Source organism: Bufo gargarizans, chromosome 4, assembly GCF_014858855.1.
Source record: "Bufo gargarizans isolate SCDJY-AF-19 chromosome 4, ASM1485885v1, whole genome shotgun sequence".
NCBI classification, from domain to species: Eukaryota; Metazoa; Chordata; class Amphibia; order Anura; family Bufonidae; genus Bufo; species Bufo gargarizans.
The window spans coordinates 199,870,854-199,892,881 of NC_058083.1; the positions used below are offsets into that span (position 1 = coordinate 199,870,854).

Here is a 22,028-nt window from a genome sequence, read left to right on the forward strand (position 1 = left end):
TAAAAAGCGCAGCAACATTTGTAATAAATGGTAGAAATATGAAACATGCAAAACTTGGAACAAAAGGCAGGAAATTACTTCTATCACTGGACTGTGGAGCCAATAGGGGGTTAATTCACAAGACAAACTTTTTTTTTTTTTTTTTTTAAAGGCCAGTGAATAGTGGCTGTCAAAATATAGGAAGCGTCCTATTCTTGGCCGTTTTCAAGTCCAGACTGACCCCACAGAGATCAATAGGCCAAATTTTAAGGGGTGTTTAGACAGCGGTGTAACCACCTAACGACCATTAAAAACAGATAGACTGTGTAAAAAAAAAAGGCCAAGATCTGCAGCTACCAGCGTTTTTTTTTTTTTTTTTAAACGATCTGTCGGCACTATCTGGGGTAGGGAAGGGGGCATTATTAATGCTGGGGAACCATATGAGGATCATTATATATACTGGGGCACTCTGGGGGGTGTAGGATGTCCAGGGGGCACTATGGGGCGCTTTATGTGTACTGATCCATGGTACACAAATAGATGCAAAATGGCCAAGAAAAACTGGCAGTGTATCCATTTTTAATGGCTGTTTTTTTTTTTTCACTTGTGTGAATAAGCCCTAATGATCACTGCTACAGGGCTGAGATTCAGTCCTGTTTTGATATTTAAATTATAAAAACACCAACAGCGGGGGGGCACACCTATGATTGTAATGGGGGAGTGCTGGCCTTGGTATCAAAAAGCGAACATGAACAGAACAAAGTAAAGAAATACCACCAATAGGCCGCACCTCCAAAAGTAAAACAACATTTGTGGTATTTCTTTACTTTGTTCGGTTGATATTTAAATTAGATGTATGGTTGAGCTAGTAACATCACACTGCCCTGTGGTTCCATAGTCATGACCCCACCCCTTCCTGTACTTACCTTACAGGTACAATGAATTTGAGGTAGGCAGGTGTGAATACAGTAGTTATACACCGAGCCATGGGGGCATTCCTCACCCAGACCAGCTTCCTGTGAAGTCTTAGATGGAAGAAGTGGGCCCACCTTACATTCTAAGGCTAAGTATCCGTTGTCTATATTGTTAGACTATAGGTCGGTTACATGGTGGATGTACTGTATTCTGATCTGATCATGATACTGATAGTATAGACTATAGGCTGGTTACATGGTGGATGTATACTGATATGACCATGATATTAAAAGTATTTGTATACAGTTGCAAGAAAAAGTATGTGAACCCTTTGGAATGATATGGATTTCTGCACAAACTGGTCATAAAATGTGATCTGATCTTCATCTAAGTCACAACTATAGACAATCACCGTCTGCTTAAACTAATAACACACAAAGAGTTAAATGTTACCATGTTTCTATTGAACACACCATGTAAACATTCACAGTGCAGGTGGAAAAAGTATGTGAACCCTTGGATTTAATAACTGGTTGAACCTCCTTTGGCAGCAATAACTTTAACCAAACGTTCCCTGTAGTTGCAGATCAGACGTGCACAACGGTCAGGAGTAATTCTTGGCCATTCCTCTTTACAGAACTGTTTCAGTTCAGCAATATTCTTGGGATGTCTGGTGGGAATCGCTTTCTTGAGGTCATGCCGCAGCATCTCAATCGGGTTGAGGTCAGGACTCTGACTGGGCCGCTCCAGAAGGCGGATTTTCTTCTGTTTAAGCCATTCTGTTGTTGATTTACTTCTATGCTTTGGGTCGTTGTCCTGTTGCAACACCCATCGTCTGTTGAGCTTCAGCTGGTGGACAGATGGCCTTAAGTTCTCCTGCAAAATGTCTTGATAAACTTGGGAATTCATTTTTCCTTCGATGATAGCAATCCGTCCAGGCCCTGACGCAGCAAAGCAGCCCCAAACCATGATGCCCCCACCACCATACTTCCCAGTTGGGAGGAGGTTTTGATGTTGGTGTGCTGTGCCTCTTTTTCTCCACACATAGGGCCAGATTTATCATTAGCTCAAGTCAGAATAATGGAGTGAAAAAGTCGCAAGAAAATGCGCAAACGCTAAAACTGCGCACAAATTTGCGACTTTTTTCTGCTCTACACTATGCTCGCCAGTTTTCTGAAAGTGGGCGTGTTTTCCTATGTAAATGAATCTCTAGACAGATTTACTATTGGTGTGCTGTTTCTTTCAAATTTAATTAATGCACTGTATTATTATATCTCCTTTTACTATGTTGTTTCTACATATTGTTTCTCTGCTGCCATCTGCTGGCCGGAATTTGTATGCTGCACGCCTTGTTCCTTATCTATAAAGTTTTTCTCCGCTGGGCGTGGTTTTTGCAGCCTTGGTCCTGGTCACTTCCTGTAGCCATTTTCAGTGCTGCACTCCTTGTGACTGGAGACACACATCTTGGCTTGTTAAGGCATCAGTTTTTGACCAGCAGTTGCCTCAGCAGTTAGTCTCAGGAAAGACATCCACATGACAGCATCTACACTGCTACTGCATCCCTGTATTGTATAACCGTATGTTGCTGCTCCGGATCAAATAAACCCACGTTTGATTGCATCTCATGTCTACGTCTGGATCCATCTAACCTGAGCATCTGCCGGTCCGGTCTGCTCCACTGCTTGGATACGAAGGTAGGACAGTCACAAGGTCATTATCAGTTACACCTTCATTCGCCTTCATGTGGGGACAGAACAGTCAAAAACTGCCTTAAAGCCTTATACCCCAGTAAATACCCGTCTCAAGTCCAATGCCCGGCTACAGGTTCCCTCAGAGCCCAGTGCCACACTCAGGAACCTCCCTTGCAACAGGCCCACTCGCAGCAAATCTGCCCGGCAACAGTGCACGTCCCACAAGCCCAAGGGGAAGCACGGCGCGTCCGCAGTAGATATACTCTCGTCTGGAAGTCCTCCACTACTTGCCAAGACACTTTCTACATCCTATGTTAACCCTTGCTCGCATGATATAGGAACTGTTCACGCACGCGGGGCCTCCCTCAAACCAAAACCCCGCAATTCACTCAAAACTCTTTAGGAACCTTATCGGGGTGCCTCATCTGAGCCGCACAGCAATTTTCAGCCCCCAATTCGAAAGTTCATTTTCTTAAAGAGACAGCGCACCTTAAATCAAAATGGCCGAAAAGGACCTCGTACAGTTCCCCAGTGATGAAACAAAGGAAATGCAACCTGATACTGATCATTATGAAGAGCTGGAGGTAGAATCCACACTTCCAGCAGACCAAGTCATGCGACCAAGGCGCTCTCTCAAACCAACTATAAAGATCACGGAAAATTATCACACCAGGAAAGATGAGCTATGTGACAACCTGGAAGAGCTATGGGAACGAGTTTCCTCCCTCATATCAGGAATTAAGTCCTCCTCAGGCGATGCCACCAGTTTAAAAGTTGCCGTCGGGCGGCTGAACTCAGCCCATGTAAGATACAAGAGACTGTCCACAAGGTATATAACCTTTCTAAAAGACTCTAATATTGAAGAAGCCCCATCAGAATTGTGCAAGGCAGAATCAATAGACAGACAAAGAGACGCCATGGTGCTGGACGCTAAAGATAAAGTGGAACTCCGTGTATCTTATTTGCAAGAAACTAGATCACACAGATCGCATTCATCCAAACATTCCTCGCGGTCCTACAGATCATCATGCTCGAGAAGCTCCGCCCTGAGCGACAGATTACTAGAGGCCCGTATAAATGCAGAGCAATCCAAAGTGAGACGTTCCTTCACCGAAAAAGAAGTCCTTGCGAGGGCAGAAGCGCAGACAGCGACCAAGAGGGCTGAAGCAGAGGCGGCAGCCAAGAGGGCTGAAGCGGAGGCGGCGGCCAAGAGGGCTGAAGCGGAGGCAGAAGCCAAGAGGGCTGAAGCGGAGGCGGCGGCCAAGAGGGCTGAAGCGGAGGCAGAAGCCAAGAGGGCTGAAGCGAGGGCAGAAGCCAAGAGGGCAGAAGCAGAGGTAGAAGCCAAGAGGGCAGAAGCAGAGGCTCGAATAAAGATCCTTGAATCAGAGAGGGAAGAGGAAATTGCATTAGCAAAAGTAAGACTACTTGAGCAAGCATTGAGCCAAGGCCTTGATTCAGTCTGTTTACCACCAGAGGAGATAGACGATCCAGTTGATCGCACCAGCGACTATGTACTGAAACAGTTATCTGCACCACCCCCAGTGTGCAGTACTGTCCAAGCCAACAACACTGAAACCTCCAAGTCAGCTCTACCTGCAGTCCCAGCGATACCCACAGCACCCGAGCAACCCAATAACAGTTGCCCAGGCGCGCCCTCTCAAGGGCAGTTATTACAGCAAGATGGCTACCAGGTGTTCCCTGGCCTACCTCCACAGCTCAAGCGGCAGTCATCAGAATCTACAGAGGCTAGACCACAGCTCAACCCTGCAGCAACATCATTCTACCCGGAAGCATCTCACCCTTTCACGCCACACAGCCTATACGCCCCAGGGGCATCACAAGTTGTCATGGCAACAAGCAGTGAGAGATCAGATATGTCTGAGTTTGCCAGGTTTATGGTGAGCAGAGAGCTAATTAACACCAGTCTCTCAAAATTTGATGACCGTGCGGAGAGCTACAGAGCCTGGAAGGCAACCTTCAAAGCTGCCATCGCCAACCTCAACCTAACTGCAGAGCAGGAGCTCGACCTCTTGATCAACTGGCTGGGGCCAGGCTCCACAAATCGCATCAAGAGCCTTAGAACTGTCTATGTGGGACAAGCAGAAGCAGGTCTCTCTGCAGCCTGGCAAAGACTCGAACGCACCTTTGGCAGTGCAGAAGCAATAGAGAAGGCACTATTCAGGAGACTGCAGAACGTTCCCAAGATCAGTCTCAAGGATGTCCACAAGCTTCAGGATTTAAGTGATTTGCTCATGGAACTGGAGCTCGCCAAAAGAGATCCTCGCCTGTCCGGGCTGTGCTACCTGGATACTGCCCATGGGGTGAACCCAATTGTCGTGAAGCTACCATACAGCCTGCAAGAGAAGTGGGCGGCATCCGTCTCAAGGTACAAAAGAGTGCATGACGTCACCTTTCCCCCATTTATTCATTTCTGTAGGTTCATCGATGAACAGTCCCAGATGAGGAACGACCCCAGCCTCGACTTCCTGGAGTTCAATACTACAGCTTCAGTGACACCATCATCAAGGTATGAAAGTATTGTGCATAAACACAGAGACTTTAAGAGCAGCGTGAATGTTAGAAAGACTAACCTACCATCATCTGCAGTACCCACTGGTAAACAGTACACTACCTCATCAGGAGACAAGGCCTTCAATCGTGAATGTCCCATTCATAAAAAACCACACTCACTGAACAAATGCAGAGGATTTAGATCCAAAACCATACAGGAGCGCAAGAAAGTCCTCACCGAGCTTGGGGTATGTTTCAGGTGCTGCGCTTCATTGGAGCACATGGCTAAGGACTGTAAATCCATTATCAAGTGTGAGGAGTGTCATAGTGAAAGACACGCCTCAGCTATGCACCCAACTCCACTCACAAGGGATTCACCGGCTGCTGTCACCACCAGTCCCGCTCCAAGTCATGGCGGGGAGCCCCAAAATAATGCCAACACAGCCACTGCTGTTTCCTGCTCATGCTTGGATGTATGTGGGGAGGGCCAGAGTGAGAAATGTTGTGCCCGCATATGCCTAATCAAGGTCTACCCGGAGGGGCTACCAGAAAAGGCAGTAAAAATGTATGCCATCATTGACGACCAAAGTAACCGCTCCCTAGCAGGACCTAAATTCTTTGAAGCCTTTGGAATAAAGGGACCGTCAGAACCCTACATCTTAAACACCTGCTCGGGTCGCATAGAGACTAGCGGCAGGAGGGCACAAGGATTCATCGCTTGTTCCGTCAGTTGGAATACAGAAATACCTCTACCGACGCTGATCGAATGCGATCAAATACCCAACCATAGGGATGAAATTCCTACCCCGGAAGCTGCATTTCACCAACCACACCTAAGGCACCTAGCCAACGTTATCCCACCTATGGACAACAACGCCGAGATTCTACTCCTGCTTGGCAGAGACAATCTAAGGGTACACAAGGTGCGTCAACAGTGTAATGGTCCCGACTATGCACCATACGCCCAGAGACTGGACCTGGGATGGGTAGTCATAGGAAATGTATGCTTGGATCAACCAAGAATCCACTCTTTCAAAACGTACGTGCGTGGAGATGGACGCACAACTTGCATTAAGCCTTGCCCTCATCACTACGAGGTGAAAGAGAAGCCTCCAGACCTCATACAACCACCTGACGACATTCCTCCCTTCTTTGCCGACAACTTGGGAAGATTAATCTTTCACACAAGCAAGGACGATGATAAAGTAGCTTTGTCAGTAGAAGACAGAGAATTTATCAAGATAATGGACAATGAGTTCCTTAAAGACGAAACCAATCACTGGGTTTCTCCATTACCCTTCCGAGCTACCAGGGTGAGACTCCCGAACAATAGGGAACAAGCTCTGTCTAGATTTAACTCTCTTCAGCGTACCATGAACAGTAAGCCTGAGATGAGAGAACACATTGTTGCCTTTATCGACAAAATATTCCGCAACAACCATGCAGAACCAGCTCCACCCTTAGGGAAGAACGACGAGTGCTGGTACTTGCCTTCATTTGGAGTGTATCACCCACGAAAACCTAATCAAATTAGGGTTGTTTTCGACTCAAGCGCCAAACATCAAGGTGTATCTCTTAATGATGTCCTTCTCACAGGTCCTAATCTGACGAATAACCTAGTTGGAGTGCTGATGAGGTTCAGAAAAGAGCTCGTTGCCATCACCGCCGACATTGAACAGATGTTCCACTGTTTCGTAGTCAGAGAGGACCACCGGAATTTCCTCAGGTTTCTGTGGTACAAGAATAATGACACCAACGCAGAGATGGCAGAGTATCGAATGAGGGTACACGTATTTGGAAACAGCCCTTCACCTGCCGTGGCAACTTACGGCCTTCGGCGCACTGCATTAGAGGGAGAATCCGAGTACGGTAAAGACGCCAGAGACTTTGTAGAAAAGGACTTCTACGTAGACGATGGACTCAAATCACTACCGACTGAAGAAGCGGCCATCGATCTGCTCAAAAGGACTCAAAGTATGTTGTACCAAGCTAAACTTAGACTACACAAAATTGCTTCGAACAGCCTGGCCGTTATGAGGGCCTTCGAATCAGGTGATCATGCACCAGGATTCAAGGACATTAACTTGGGACTGGACAGTCCACCTGTGCAGAGGAGCTTGGGCCTCAGATGGGATCTCTCTGCTGACTCCTTCGGTTTTCAGATAAGTTGCGCAGACAAGCCATTTACAAAACGAGGTGTCCTATCAGTGGTAAACAGCCTATTTGATCCGCTGGGATTTGTAGCGCCCATCACCATACAAGGTAAATCTCTACTGAGACAGTTTTCTGAAACAGTCAAGGATTGGGATACCCCACTTCCCTCTGAGAAAGAGCAAAAATGGGAAGCCTGGAAGCGATCCTTGTGTGCCTTGGATGAGATCCACATCCCGAGATGCTATGTTAAAACCTCACTTTCCTCTAGCATAAAGAAAGAACTCCATGTGTTCTCAGACGCCTCCACGGAGGCCATCGCAGCGGTTGCCTATCTGAAGGTGACAGAACCCAACAACCAGAATCACGTTGGATTCGTCTTTGGTAAGGCTAAGTTAGCCCCTAAGCCTGATCATACTATTCCCAGACTGGAACTTTGTGGGACTGTGTTGGCAGTGGAGATTGCGGATTTCATACAACAAGAACTGGGTGTCGACATAGCTGAAGTCCAGTATTACACCGACAGTAAGGTCGTTTTGGGTTACATCCACAACCGGACCAAGCGATTTTATGTGTACGTTAGTAACCGCATAGAGAGAATCAGGAGATCCTCCAAACCTGAACAATGGCACTATGTACCATCCGAACTTAATCCAGCAGATCACGCCACTAGACCTATGTCTATAGGTTCCTTTATTAACTCTACTTGGCTTACAGGTCCAGAGTTTCTGCTTGGAGAGGTGGACGAATGTGTACAGGAAGCTTTCAGCATCCAGGATCCGGATAATGATCCAGAAATCCGCGCTGAAGTTAGTGCGTTAGTCACTGGAACAAAGCAAACCGCCAGCTTCGGTTGTCAGCGCTTCGAGCGTTTCTCCAGCTGGATGAGACTCGTCAGAACTATTGCAAGGTTAGTGCACATTGCAAGATGTTATCATAATACTCACCAAGATAAAGATTGTCATGGTTGGCATGCCTGCCATAAACCCTTCTCTGCTGAGAACATCTCTCATAGTGAGTACCTCATAATACGTCACGTCCAGCAGGAAAATTTCAACATAGAATGGAAGTGCTTGTACAACAAACAGCAGATTCCTTTAAAAAGTCCTCTCGCCAACTTAAATCCAGTTATCGACAATTTTGGCTTGCTGAGAGTTGGTGGTCGTTTGAATCAAGCCCACCTGGAATTGCAGAACAAAATCCTCTCATCATTCCCAGCAAACATCATATCACCATCTTGCTAATCCGTCACTACCACGAAAGGGCCGAACACCAAGGCAGGCAAATTACTGAGGGCAAATTACGGTCTGCAGGCCTTTGGATTATAGGTATGAAAAAACGTGTGGCCCAAGTACTGCATCAGTGTGTGCACTGTCGTAAAGCAAGAGGAAAACAACTACACCAACAAATGGCCGACTTGCCTGCAGATAGACTATGTACAGAGCCGCCTTTCACCTATGTTGGGCTAGATGTCTTTGGGCCATGGATGGTATCCGCACGCAGGACCCGTGGCGGTCACGCAAACAGTAAGCGTTGGGCCGTACTATTTACTTGCATGAGTGTGCGAGCAGTTCACATAGAGGTGATAGAATCTATGGACACATCCAGCCTTATTAATGCCTTAAGACGGTTCTTCGCAATCAGAGGACCAGTAAAACAATTGAGGTCTGACCAGGGAAGCAACTTCATCGGAGCCTGTAGAGAACTTAACATCGACACCAAGTCCATTTCAAGATCAGTTGGCGGAAAAGGGTTGCACCTGGATTTTCAACCCTCCTCATAGTTCCCACATGGGGGGCTCTTGGGAGAGAATGATCGGCATCTCACGCAACATCTTAAATTCTATGTTGATGGATGTAAACTCGTCTAGACTCACACATGAGACTCTAGTTACTCTCCTCGCTGAAGTTTCAGCCATTATCAATTCAAGACCCCTTGTGCCAGTGTCTATGGATCCTGAGACACCAGCCATTCTGACTCCGGCTATTCTACTTACCCAAAAAACTGAGAGTACGCTTATTCCTAGTGGAGAATTCACTCATGCGAACATCTATCAAAAACACTGGAAACGTGTACAATATCTAGCAGATTACTTCTGGAACAGGTGGCGAAAGGAGTACCTCAGTGTTCTTCAAGGAAGAAGAAAATGGCAACACCACAAACCAAACTTGAAGGAAGGAGACCTTGTATTGATGAAAGAGCAACAAACCGAAAGGATTGACTGGCCTGTTGGGCTAATTTCAAAGGTTTTCCCTAGCAAGGATGGTAAGGTCCGGAAGGTGGAGTTGAAGATCTTCAGGAAAGGCGAGCTTAAAACGTTCTCAAGACCAATCAATGAACTCATCTTAATACTACCCATCGAGAACGTCCCTGACGGGTGAACAGGACTGTATTTAGCTTCGCAGATCTTCTCCATTCCAAGTTGAAAACAGGACTATCTATGTTTTGCATTCTAACATGTTTTTTTTACAGGTTGTTTATATTTTATGGACATTCGTCATAGTGAAATCCCCAAAGTGAATTTCAGACGGGGAGTGTGCTGTTTCTTTCAAATTTAATTAATGCACTGTATTATTATATCTCCTTTTACTATGTTGTTTCTACATATTGTTTCTCTGCTGCCATCTGCTGGCCGGAATTTGTATGCTGCACGCCTTGTTCCTTATCTATAAAGTTTTTCTCCTGCTGGGCGTGGTTTTTGCAGCCTTGGTCCTGGTCACTTCCTGTAGCCATTTTCAGTGCTGCACTCCTTGTGACTGGAGACACACATCTTGGCTTGTTAAGGCATCAGTTTTTGACCAGCAGTTGCCTCAGCAGTTAGTCTCAGGAAAGACATCCACATGACAGCATCTACACTGCTACTGCATCCCTGTATTGTATAACCGTATGTTGCTGCTCCGGATCAAATAAACCCACGTTTGATTGCATCTTCATGTCTACGTCTGGATCCATCTAACCTGAGCATCTGCCGGTCCGGTCTGCTCCACTGCTTGGATACGAAGGTAGGACAGTCACAAGGTCATTATCAGTTACACCTTCATTCGCCTTCATGTGGGGACAGAACAATTGGGACTATTTAAAAAGTCGCAAAAAAAGTCGCAAAAAAATGTGCAATTTCACTCCAGTGAGGACCATGCTTATCTTATGAGACTTTTTAATAGAACATGCGACTTTTTCATAAAAACTTGCAACTTTTTCGTAAAGATGTGCGACTTTTGTAAAGCTGCTTACTGACGGATAAACTGCTACCGTCAAACCACATTTATTACAGTCTTAAAGGGCCGATCATAAATCTGTCTTGGCTAAAACTGACTTTAGCCATATGTGAAAGTGGAGTGAGTTGTCAGAGTAATGATAAATCTGGCCCATAGTGTTGTGTGTTTCTTCCAAACAACTCAACTTTGGTTTCATCTGTCCACAGAATATTTTGCCAGTACTGCTGTGGAACATCCAGGTGCTTTTGTGCAAACTGTAAACGTGCAGCAATGTTTTTTTTGGACAGCAGTGGCTTCCTCTGTGGTTCCTCCCATGAAATCCATTCTTGTTTAGTGTTTTACGTATCGTAGATTCGCTAACAGGGATGTTAGCATATGCCAGAGACTTTTGTAAGTCTTTAGCTGACACTCTAGGATTCTTCTTCACCTCATTGAGCAGTCTGCGCTGTGCTCTTACAGTCATTCCTAGGGAGAGTAGCAGCAGTGCTGGACTTTCTCCATTTATAGACAATCTGTCTTACCGTGGACTGATGAACAGCAAGGCTTTTGGAGATACTTTTATAACCCTTTCCAGCTTTATGCAAGTCAACAATTTTAAATCATAGGTCTTCTGAGAGCTCTTTTGTGTGAGGCATCATTCACATCAGGCAATGCTTCTTGTGAAAAGCAAACCCAGAACTAGGGGTGGGTTTGGGTGGGCGATATGGCCTAAAATCTATATTGCGATATAATTTTAAGCATGTGCGATATGCGATATATATTGCGATATATTGTTTTCTATATGGGGGGGTGTTTAAACTTTTTTTTTTTTTTACTTTTTATTTATTAACTATTGGCCTCCTTAAGGGCTAGAACTCTTGTCATATTCACCCAAATAGAGCTCTATTAGGGTGAATAGGACTTTACACTCTCCCTGCTGCCCTGTGCTTTGTGCACACAACAGCAGGGAGCTGACCATGGCGCCAGCCTCTCCTGTGCCCCCCCAGCCTCTGATCTGCCTCCCCCCAGCCTCTGATCTGCCTCCCCCCAGCCTCTGATCTGTCTCCCCCCAGCCTCTGATCTGTCTCCCCCCAGCCTCTGATCTGTCTCCCCCCAGCCTCTGATCTGTCTCCCCCTAGCCTCTGATCTGTCTCCCCCCAGCCTCTGATCTGTCTCCCCCCAGCCTCTGATCTGTCTCCCCCCAGCCTCTGATCTGTCTCCCCCAGCCTCTGATCTGCCTCTCCCCAGCCTCTGATCTGCCTCTCCCCAGCCTCTGATCTGCCTCCCCCCAGCCTCTGATCTGCCTCCCCCCAGCCTCTGATCTGCCCCCTCTGGTAACGCAAACCCCCCCCTCCCCAGTATTAATCATTGGTGGCAGTGGCCACAGGGTCCCCCTCCTCCCCCCCCATCATTGGTGGCAGCAGCATTATACTCACGTGCGCTGTGGCCGCCGGTCGCTCCTTCTCATAGGTCTGTGCGGCGCATTGCTAATGCTTACAGCATTAGCAATCCGCCGCACAGACAGAAGAAGGAGCGACCGGCGGCCACAGCGCACGTGAGTATAATGCTGCTCTCTGCTCACTAACATACCATGGCAGCCAGGACTTCAGTAGCGTGACTCCTGGCTGCCATGGTAACCGATCGGAGCCCCAGCATTACACTGCAAACTGCCACCAATGATGGGGGGGGGGGGGGAGGGGGACCCTGTGGGATATGGCCGGCACATTCATTGGTGGCGCAGTGGCCACAGTTCCTCCCCTCCTCCTCCTACTCTGTCCTCATTGGTGTTCAGCGCCAGCCGCGCACAGTGGGGAGGGAGGGACTCCCTCCTCCTCCCTGCCGGCTCAGGAGAAAATGATCATATCGCGGTCCGGCGATATAGGCGATATGGCGAAAATCCACATCGTGGCCCAAATTTATATCGCATATCGCCTATATCGCCTATACTGCCAACCCCTACCCAGAACTGGTGTGTGTTTTTTATAGGGCAGGGCAGCTGTAACCAACACCTCCAATCTCAGCTCATTGATTGGACTCCAGTTGGCTGACACCTCACTCTAATCTTGGAGATGTCATTAGTCTAGGGGTTCACATACTTTTTCCACCTGCACTGTGAATGTTTACATGGTGTGTTCAATAAAAACAAGGTAATATTTAATTATTTGTGTGTTATTAGGTTAAGCAGACTGTGATTGTCTATTGTTGTGACTTAAATGAAGTTCAGATCACATTTTATGACCCATTTGTGCAGAAATCTATATCATTCCAAAGGGTTCACATACTTTTTCTTGCAACTGTATGTGGTAGTTCATTGTAGTTAAAGGGAGTCTTTCACCTAAAATGACCATTATACACCACAAACATCATGATATCCATTACATTCCCCATATTATAATCTTACCTTTCATATTGCTGTCCGTCGCCTACTCTCTCTTAAAAACTCTCTCTTTTAATCCATATGCTAATTAGGTTCTGAAGGTGCCCAGGGGCGGCGTTTATGCGGCCGGTGCCCAGGCTCCACGGCGCTGTTCAAATCAAACCCCTCCCCTTTCACCCCTCTGGCCCGCCCTCGGTTCTTCAGAAACCATCCTCCAGTCAATGACAAATCCGGCGCCTGCGCCTGCGCACTTCATTACCCACTAGGGCAGAGGCAGCAGAGCGTTTAATCCGCATGCGCCGGCCCGTACATCCCGATCTAGCCGGCGGAAGTAAACTGCCAAAATATCGGGATGTACGGGCCGGCGCATGCGCATTAAACGCTCTGCTGCCTCTGCCCTAGTGGGTAATGGAGTGCGCAGGCGCAGGCGCCGGATTTGTCATTGACTGGAGGATGGTATCTGAAGAACCGAGGGCGGGCCAGAGGGGTGAAAGGGGAGGGGTTTGATTTGAACAGCACCGTGGAGCCTGGGCACCGGCCGCATAAACGCCGCCCCTGGGCACCTTCAGAACCTAATTAGCATATGGATTAAAAGCGTTTTTAAGAGAGAATAGGCGACGGACAGCAATATGAAAGGTAAGATTATAATATGGGGAATGTAATGGATATCATGATGTTTGTGGTGTATAATGGTCATTTTAGGTGAAAGACTCTCTTTAAGTAAAGGTGTCTGTTATGTTACATCTCCAAGAATTGTGTGTTATTCCTGGTGATACCAAGGCAACATAGTGTAGCTGTGGTATAAACTGAGAACAAACCCACGAGCTAGGGAAAAAAGGGAATATTGACCATTGTCATCTGATAAATGTTAATATTTCACCCTTTTTATACCAGTAACTTCAGATATTGCTATTGATAACAAGTTTTGTCATAATAATCAATGTCTCTCCTTCAATCACATTTCAGCTTTTAATAATTATAACTAATAGTTTATGCATACTAATATCTTACCTCTATAATTTTGGATTTAGCCATATTCAACACAACAACAACAGCTTTAAAATTCTCCCCTTTGACTTGTTCAATAATAAAGCTGAACTTCACATACATTCTTATCCAGTGTTCCAGCTCAGTTATAGGACCGCAATCACCTGCTTCTTTTCTAACCAGTTCACTCTCAAACAAAGCCTGCATTTAAGGAAAGATTAACAATAAGTAAAACAATCACATGTCCAAATATACAGGTCACATATAATTAAAAAAATATATCAAATGTCTCAATTCAGCCTCATGCACACAACAACTATATGAGGAAATGCAGCCATAACATGGTTCCCATTCTGGTGCACAGGACCATTACGGTGCCTCTTTTTGCCTTCAAGGGCATTTTTTGTGTGTGAATCTATATGAAATCGGACAGATAGAATAGAATGTAGCACGCTTTATCGAATGCAGTATATAGAGAGCATTTTTCCTCTATGGAATGGTCCATACCTACACCCGACAAAGCCTGTATGGCAGCAAACAGAGGGCTTTGTGTTAGGAAATAGATATTATTTCCAATAATTACTCATAAAATAAAAAAATTTGTGCTTACCTGTAAAATCCTTTTCTCTACGAGTTCATTGGGGGACACGGGAGACCATGGGTATAGCTGCTGCTGCCACTAGGAGGCGACACTAGGCAAAAAAAAAGTGTTAGCTCCTCCTCTCAGCTATATCCTACCTGCAGACACTGAGCTAATCAGTTTGTACAAAAGCAGTAGGAGCAGCCAAGAGAAACTAATTGTATGAAAAAGACCTGGAGATGGGTCAGAACCAAGAACAGGTGGGACCCGCCAAAAAGAACCAGCAATGTACTTACTGGGTGGGTGCTGTGTCCCCAATGAACTCAGCGAGAAAAGGATTTTAAAGTTAAGCACAAAAAATCCTATTTTGTTGCTCATATCATTGGGGGACACAGGAGACCATGGGACGTTCCAAAGCAGTACCATGTGGAGGGAATAAAAGACTAGAAAAAAATCTATGGCCTGTCATAAGGCCCCACACAGAAATGTGGGGAAATGATGCACAGGAACCCTGAATAGGACAGGAAGAGAATGATCCAGGAAGGCCAGCCAGAGAGCGTAGAACGCACGGCGTCTTAGACTGGGCAAAAAGAGGAAAACCCAGTTAAACGAAGCCAAAGGGCTTGAAAGGCTTCAGAAGATGTGGATAGCAGCACATAATATCCACAAGAAGGATAAGCATGTCTGACGACTGAAGATGATGTGCGGAAAGTACTTCCAGATAAGGAGGACCACAGAATTGCTGTCGGGACCTGGACTGGAAACCCAGGATGTCTTGCATGGCAATAGGCCCCTTGGAAAAACTGAGGGCTGTTTACTCAACAGAAAAGAACCTGTAGAATCTGTGTATGCACGAGACCTGGTGAACGAGCAACAGGAAAACCCAGACACGGCCTTACCAAATGTGTAAGTATCAGGATGAGATACTTCAACCCAGGAAAAAACTGGGAAAACTGGAAGGAATTACTGGGCAATTGGAAGAGGACTAGTCCTGTAGGGATCTCCCAGGTACGTGAGGAAACCCCTGTGGGCCAATTTGCAAAAGAAAATAGCGAATAGTCACTCCCTTGTAAAGAATCCAGCACGAGAAGAGACTAAAACGTATAATTTACGGAATATGATCATTCATCAAGACAAAGATAAGGGATGGCCAAGGGGGGACAAAAAGCCACAACGGGAACCAATCAGAGGTAGAAAATGAAAAACTATAGACAAATTGGGAGTAGTCTAAGAGGAAAAGACTGTGTTCCCGGGAATAAATAGCATCCCAGCCGTGCAGCAGAGAGCAGCCAAAGCAACCTCCACCACTGGACAAAAGGAAGACTGCGAGTGATGCTGGAACCAGGACCATATCATGACTGGCATTAGACAGCCTGAGAAAACTGAGCAACCGCACTCTTAAAAGAGAGCAGGCTACAATACATGAAATACAGCACATATACTCGCCGGAATACACTCATGGAAGCCGATCCAAAAAGGTAAGGATCGCAGCATACATCTCTGCGTCACATATTAGACACAATCACCACACCTAGGCCCAGTGTAAGAGTTCCACCTATAGAAGGAGAGAAGCGGTAGAAGCTATAGCATACAAAGCCAATGCTGAAACATGGAACGGAACAGAAGGCAATGTGGTAGAAACCACAGAACCATATCCAGTGCAAATGCAAGGAGAGAGGAGGAAAGCAACGCGGGTGCCACCATGGCTTGCAGGGGGAACGTAAGCCTGAGAAGGGATCCTCACAGTGGTAAACAAGGCACTTAGGGCTAAGGCAAATTCTCCACCTGAGAATGGGGCCAGACAGAAGTAGCCACAGGAAATAGTGCTGGCGTAATGCTCCACCTGAGGAGGAGGTCATACCATAGAAGCCATAGTATACGGTGATAGCCCCATACTCCACCTGATGAGCAGACCATACAGAAGGTGCTATGGTATGTAGTACTAACGCAAATACTCCACCCAAGGGGAAACTGTTCCGTAGAAGCCATTGCATGGAGTGCCAACACAAATCCTTCCCCTGAGAAGAAGCCCATACAGATAGTAACCACCGAAACAAGGGCTAGCGCAATACCTGAGAAGGCCATACAGTAGTAGCCATTCAATGTAGCGCTAGCGTAAGTACTCCACCTGAGAAGGAGGCTATACCGTAGTAGCCACAAAAGCCAAACATACAGTAGTAGCCATGGAATGGAGTGCTAGCCTAAATACGCCACCTGAAAAGGAGGCGAGCAAGAAGTGGGAAACAGTATTCAGAGGCAGTGTAATACTCAATTCACTTGGTAGTTACCACCAAATTCTCTTCTAGGGCAGATACACCACCTAAGAAGGTGGCGAGTATTATGACCAACCATGTAGTGTGGAGTCCCACCGGGACTTAAAGCGGTGTTGTGGGGATACATTCTGGGAGGACAGAGACGGCCATGTCAGCACTCAAAACCAACAACCAAAAACGAAGGGGATAATGCGCTAATAGCTGCCGTATCCATTAGTTGCCGTATTCCATTATTCCGCTTGTGGGGGAGGACCGGGTAATAGTAGGTACCGTCTCTTGGCATAACCCCCCCCCCCCGTGGTAGAGGAAGAATATGACAGGAAATATAGTATCTGGTTCTGTGGTATAGTAGACATAGTATCCAGTAGTGGTGCAATTACTTCATCCGTTCATGTAAATACTAAACTTGTGGGAGTAGGTATGCAGGATGTACTATCCAGTGATAGACCAATCACTCCACCTATGGAAGGGCTTAATGCGACCGGCTGTGCCGTATGCAGTGGTCGTACAATTACGCCGCCTATGAAGGGGGGTAATGCAACCAGCTGAACAGTATGCAGTGGTAGTGCAAATACACCACCTATGGAGGGGGGTAATGTGACAGGCTGTACAGCAACCAGTGGTAGTGCAACTACTCCACTTAAGGAATGGGGAACGCAACAGGATGTACAGCGCCAGTGCATGTCCGTGGAAGGGGGTTGCATGAAAAACATCCAGTGGACTTGTTGCAGGGAAGTGCGGCAATAACCGCATGAGGGGGAGCGCACTTGATAGTGCCAGGGTAACTTATCATTTATTTATTTTAATAGAAACATATAGTCGTGTATTCGAAAACTGACACCCCTAGCCCAAATTGGAGGCAAGAAGGGGCTAATTTTAAACTACACAGCCATGTAATGGGGAAACCAGACTCAGTAAGGTGGCAGGCAAGTAATTATTTTTTTTTTCTTGCGGACAAAGAGGCTGGGGGCGGAGCTTAGCAGGCTCCTAAAGAAGGGGGATGTTTAGGTGCAAAGATTTCGCGCCGGGCGGACAGTCCCCGCCAGCCAAACTCCAAGATGGAAGTTGCAGCCTAGTAGCCCGCAAAGCGGTGGACTCGCGCAGGAGCTGGCCGACCGGAAGGACTTCCGGCTGGAACAGAAGGCTGGGAAGAGCGGCCATGGGATTCTCAAACACCAGATCGAGGAGACCTGGGACGGGCGTACTTGACACCCGGCAGCTGGATGCAGCAGTCGCCCTAGGAGGAGATATGACCACTGGGAACTGGTACTGGTCAGCGCCGGAGGTATGGAGTGGAAAGAGGGGGCGCAAGGAAAGAACATGGGCCAGAAAGCCGGGGAATGGAGGGGTGGAGAGGGGAGGTGGGGGGTGAAAGATTGGGGGAGGAGGTGGAAGGAGGGGATTATACTCACCCTGTGTTCTCAATACTCACCCCATCTTCATCCTCTTCTGTTCACCCCCCGCCCTCAGGGTACCAGCACGGTCACCTCTTCAGCCAATCAGCACCGAGGTGGTAGTGAGGCTGGAGTGGGGGGGAGTTACTGCAGAAATGCAGGTGACCCCATGGCTGGCGGGATGCAGTTAGACTCCCTGGTTCACTTTTGCCTTATTGGAGGAGGTCGGGCGGTGAGGGGAACAGACACCGGCCTTCCTCCCCTGGTAAACAGAGAGGCCAGGCGTCTCGGTTCCTCGTAAATAAAAGGGAAAAAAGGAAAAAATAACAAAAGAAGATGCCCTGAAAAGCAGGGAGGTCTGCCTCCTACAGACATTAAGCTAAAACTGATTAGCTCAGTGTATGCAGGAGGGATATAGCTGAGAGGAGGAGCCAAGACTTTTTTTTGCCTAGTGTCGCCTCCTAGTGGCAGCAGCAGCTATACCCATGGTCTCCTGTGTCCCCCAACAATACGAGCGAGAAAATACATATTTGAGATGGCAAATATGGTTAATACATATCAATAACAAAGCATTTTGGATAGTTTACAAGACTAGTTGGATGTTTATACTGTACCTGCTGAATCTGATTGCACCACACCATTAGTGCTTCTTCACATTTGGCAACCACTGCTTTATCGGATGCTGCTGCCCTTATACCTTCAAAGGACTGCATCATAGTGAAGTTGATGGATTCAATGTTATTTAGCTTGACTATTCCATCGATGGTTGTTTTCACTCCTAGTAAAGACAATGTATCTGTAAACCAGTGTTTGTTAACATGAAAAAGCTTTTTACTATTAGATTCCATTAACCCCTTCAGGGTGGCCCCTTCTCCCCAACTCTGGTGTCAAATTTCCCTACCCCGTCGTTGTGCGCCTGCGCGGCACGGCACACTTCCTTCCAAAGCTAGGAACGTCATATCCCAGGAAGTGACGAGGGTAAGGAAATATCACAGAACAGCGGCTGTGTGGGAGGAGCAGCGGAAAAGTGAAAGTAAAAATCCCAGCATGCATTGCAGCAAGCATGTTCAGAGGAGCAGTCACACGACATCCCCGCCCACCTGTGTTTCCATAGAGACAAGAGCCCCTCAGATAATATCAATAACTCAGTCATCAGTGAATAACTGCTGTACAGACATAGAAATAGGAAGTACGCCCCAGTCCCAGCAGCACACAGGAATATGATGCTAATGTATCATACATATGGGGAGAGAGAGGGGGCCCTGTTCATAAACTGGCTGTAGGGCCTAGTCATTTCTAGTTGCACCATTGGATTTAAGGGTACTTTCACACTAGCGTTAAAGTTTTCCAGTACCAAGTTCCATTATAGGGGCTCAATACTGGAAAAAAACACATCAGTTTTGTCCATTCTGAATGGAAAGCAATCCGTTCAGTATGCATGAGGATGTCTTCCGTTCCATCCCTTTACGGTATTTGGCCAGAGAAAATACTGTAGCATGCTGTGGTTTTTCTCCGGCCGAAATTCTGGAACACTTGCTGGAATGCCGAATCCGGTATTATTTTCCATTGAAATGTATTAATGCCAGATCCGGTACCAAGTGTTCAGGAAATTGCCGCATTGACAGATCCGGTTTTCCGGTCTGCGCATCCCCGGGGATTTAGAAGGAGGTGGTTGCGCAGCTTCCGGTTTGCTTATTTGCTCCAGTCTGCGAGGGAGTCGGCAGCACGCCATTGAAGGCGAGTATAACAACGTTTTTTTTTTTTTTGTTGTGCAACAAGGGAAAAATTTTATATAAGCAGCTCCTATGTACTTATACATAGAAGCTGTATGTTATAAGTACATAGGTGATGCTAGGAGAAGTATTACCTAGGACTACTACTCCTAGCATCCACTATGTACTTATACTACCTGCAGTCCCTATGCAAAAGTACATAGGGACTGCAGGTACATAGGGGATGCCAGGAGTAGTAGTCATACGTACCAGAACATTACTACCACTCCTTTCTATTCATTTTTTATAAAAAAAAATTTTTTTAAAAGGCAGACAGCACGCCTGCCCGCCTGACAGCACGCCCACCCGCCTGGAAGACAGCCTGCCCACCTTAATTTCATTTTCAGAAATGGAAAGTAAGTAATATTTACGTGGGTCTGTTGTCTTGTGTAAAGTTTATAAAATTATATATTTTTATTTTTTTTGGCATATCTTCTTCAAGTGAGGCCAGGAGCTCTCCTCCTCGACAACGTCGCCAACATGATACGGTATGTCAAGTTGGTTAGTATTCCCAACTGTAATATTGTGTTATTATTCTAATTATTTATTTTCTTTTTTCTCAGTCATCGACTGTGGAGGAGATGCATCCCGGCCAAGAAAGCAATTTTTTTCTCAAAAATACATGTTATTGTATGTTCTTAAATTATAATTTTTTTTTGTATTTTAAAGCCATCTAGTCCCGTTGCATCTCAGAGAGGTTGTCAAGCCTCTGTCAAAGGAAGTCGGGGAGCACGCAGCGGTCGGGGTCTTGTGAGCATTTTCAATCAGTCTTTGAAATGTAAAACAATTTTTTTTTTTTATGGTTCTCGAGTCTCCACCAGAATGAATGAGCAGGAAGTCGGCAGTTTTTTTTTTATTGACAATGACCTCCTCATCCGGATGGTGGAGGAGCGTCCACAGTTGTGGGACTACACCGACCGCCGCCACGCAGACCACCAAGCAACCCGGCGTCTCTGGCACGAAATATGTAAGGCAATTGTGCCTAATTGGGAGGACCTCAGAGACAGGCAACGGAATCAGTGCCTTAAGTATACAGTATTTCATAGATAGCATACAGGTATGTTTTACTGCTCAGAAGTGGTTTACCGTCTAGTTCATGTGGGTCACAAATACATTTTTATTGATGTTGTGGTTGGCTCAATTAAATAGTAAAAGGAGATTTTTGTATAACTTACCAGTAAAATCTCTTTCTCGCTCTTCATTGGGGGACACAGCACCCACCCAGTATTGTTGTTCGGCCACAGTTGTGGCTGTTGCTGGTTAGAACCTAGTTCGGTTCTTGGCATTGTTGCTGTTACACGTTTTTTTGGTTGGTTTACTTGCTTCTCCTACTGCTTCTCACAAACTGAAGCTCTCTCTCCAGGCTGGAGGGGGTATAGCTGCCAGGGGAGGAGCTAACAGCTTTTACTAGTGTCAACGCCTCCTAGAGGACATAGCTATACCCACGGTTCCTGTGTCCCCCAATGAAGAGCGAGAAAGAGATTTTACTGGTAAGTTATACAAAAATCTCCTTTTCTTGCCCATATTCATTGGGGGACACAGGAACCGTGGGACAATCAAGAGCAGTCCACGGGGAGGGAAAAAAATAACAGACCCATTGTCATGAGTATGGTTTGGTCGTGACTCTTTGTTTCGCATGCAGTTGTCAGCGGTCTGCTTGTTGTCTACCGCAGGTGAGGGCAGTTAGTAAGTTGTCTCACGTGTGGTTGCCGCTGGCAACATGATGTTGTTGGCAGTGTAGCAGCCTGAGCTGGTTGCTGGGCGGCTCGCTGTCAAGGCATGCGGTTGCATCTGGCAACGTGTGTTTGAATGTGTTCACTTTCTATGTTTGGTGTGCACGGGATTCAGTTGTGTGCGCATTTCCCCTTTAAGTGACACTTACCTTGTCTGGTGTTGGAAGGGTTAACTCCTTTCCTTGTATGTGTGTGTGGGTGTGGCTGCTTGGGCTATTTAGCTCCTGCTGGATGCCTGTAGCTGAGGGGTACTACAGCCATGCTTTATGCTGGAGTCATCCTCTGGTCTTTATATGCCATCTATCCAGTAAGGGCCACCCTTGTGGTCATACTGTCACGGATAAGAGTGGGGGAAACCCTCAACCGTGCAATGTCAATAGGATAAGGGTAGCAGCTAGGCCAGGACGTCCTTAATTCTGACCCTGACTCCTAACCATATGAGCCAACCCAGATGGTAGGAGGGCTCATACT

General features: G+C 46.6%; 1 protein-coding gene across 1 annotated transcript in view; it reads right to left on the minus strand.

Moving 5' to 3' along the window:
• Window positions 1-22,028, minus strand: part of DNAH8 (dynein axonemal heavy chain 8) — a 478,630-nt gene that overhangs the window by 421,962 nt on the left and 34,640 nt on the right. Inside the window, exons 3-4 of the mRNA XM_044291082.1 lie at window positions 18,667-18,830; window positions 13,830-14,006 (exon numbers count right to left, since the gene is read on the minus strand). Of these exons, the coding sequence (XP_044147017.1) occupies window positions 13,830-14,006; window positions 18,667-18,830 (341 nt within the window). The remainder of the gene's footprint in view (window positions 1-13,829; window positions 14,007-18,666; window positions 18,831-22,028) is intronic.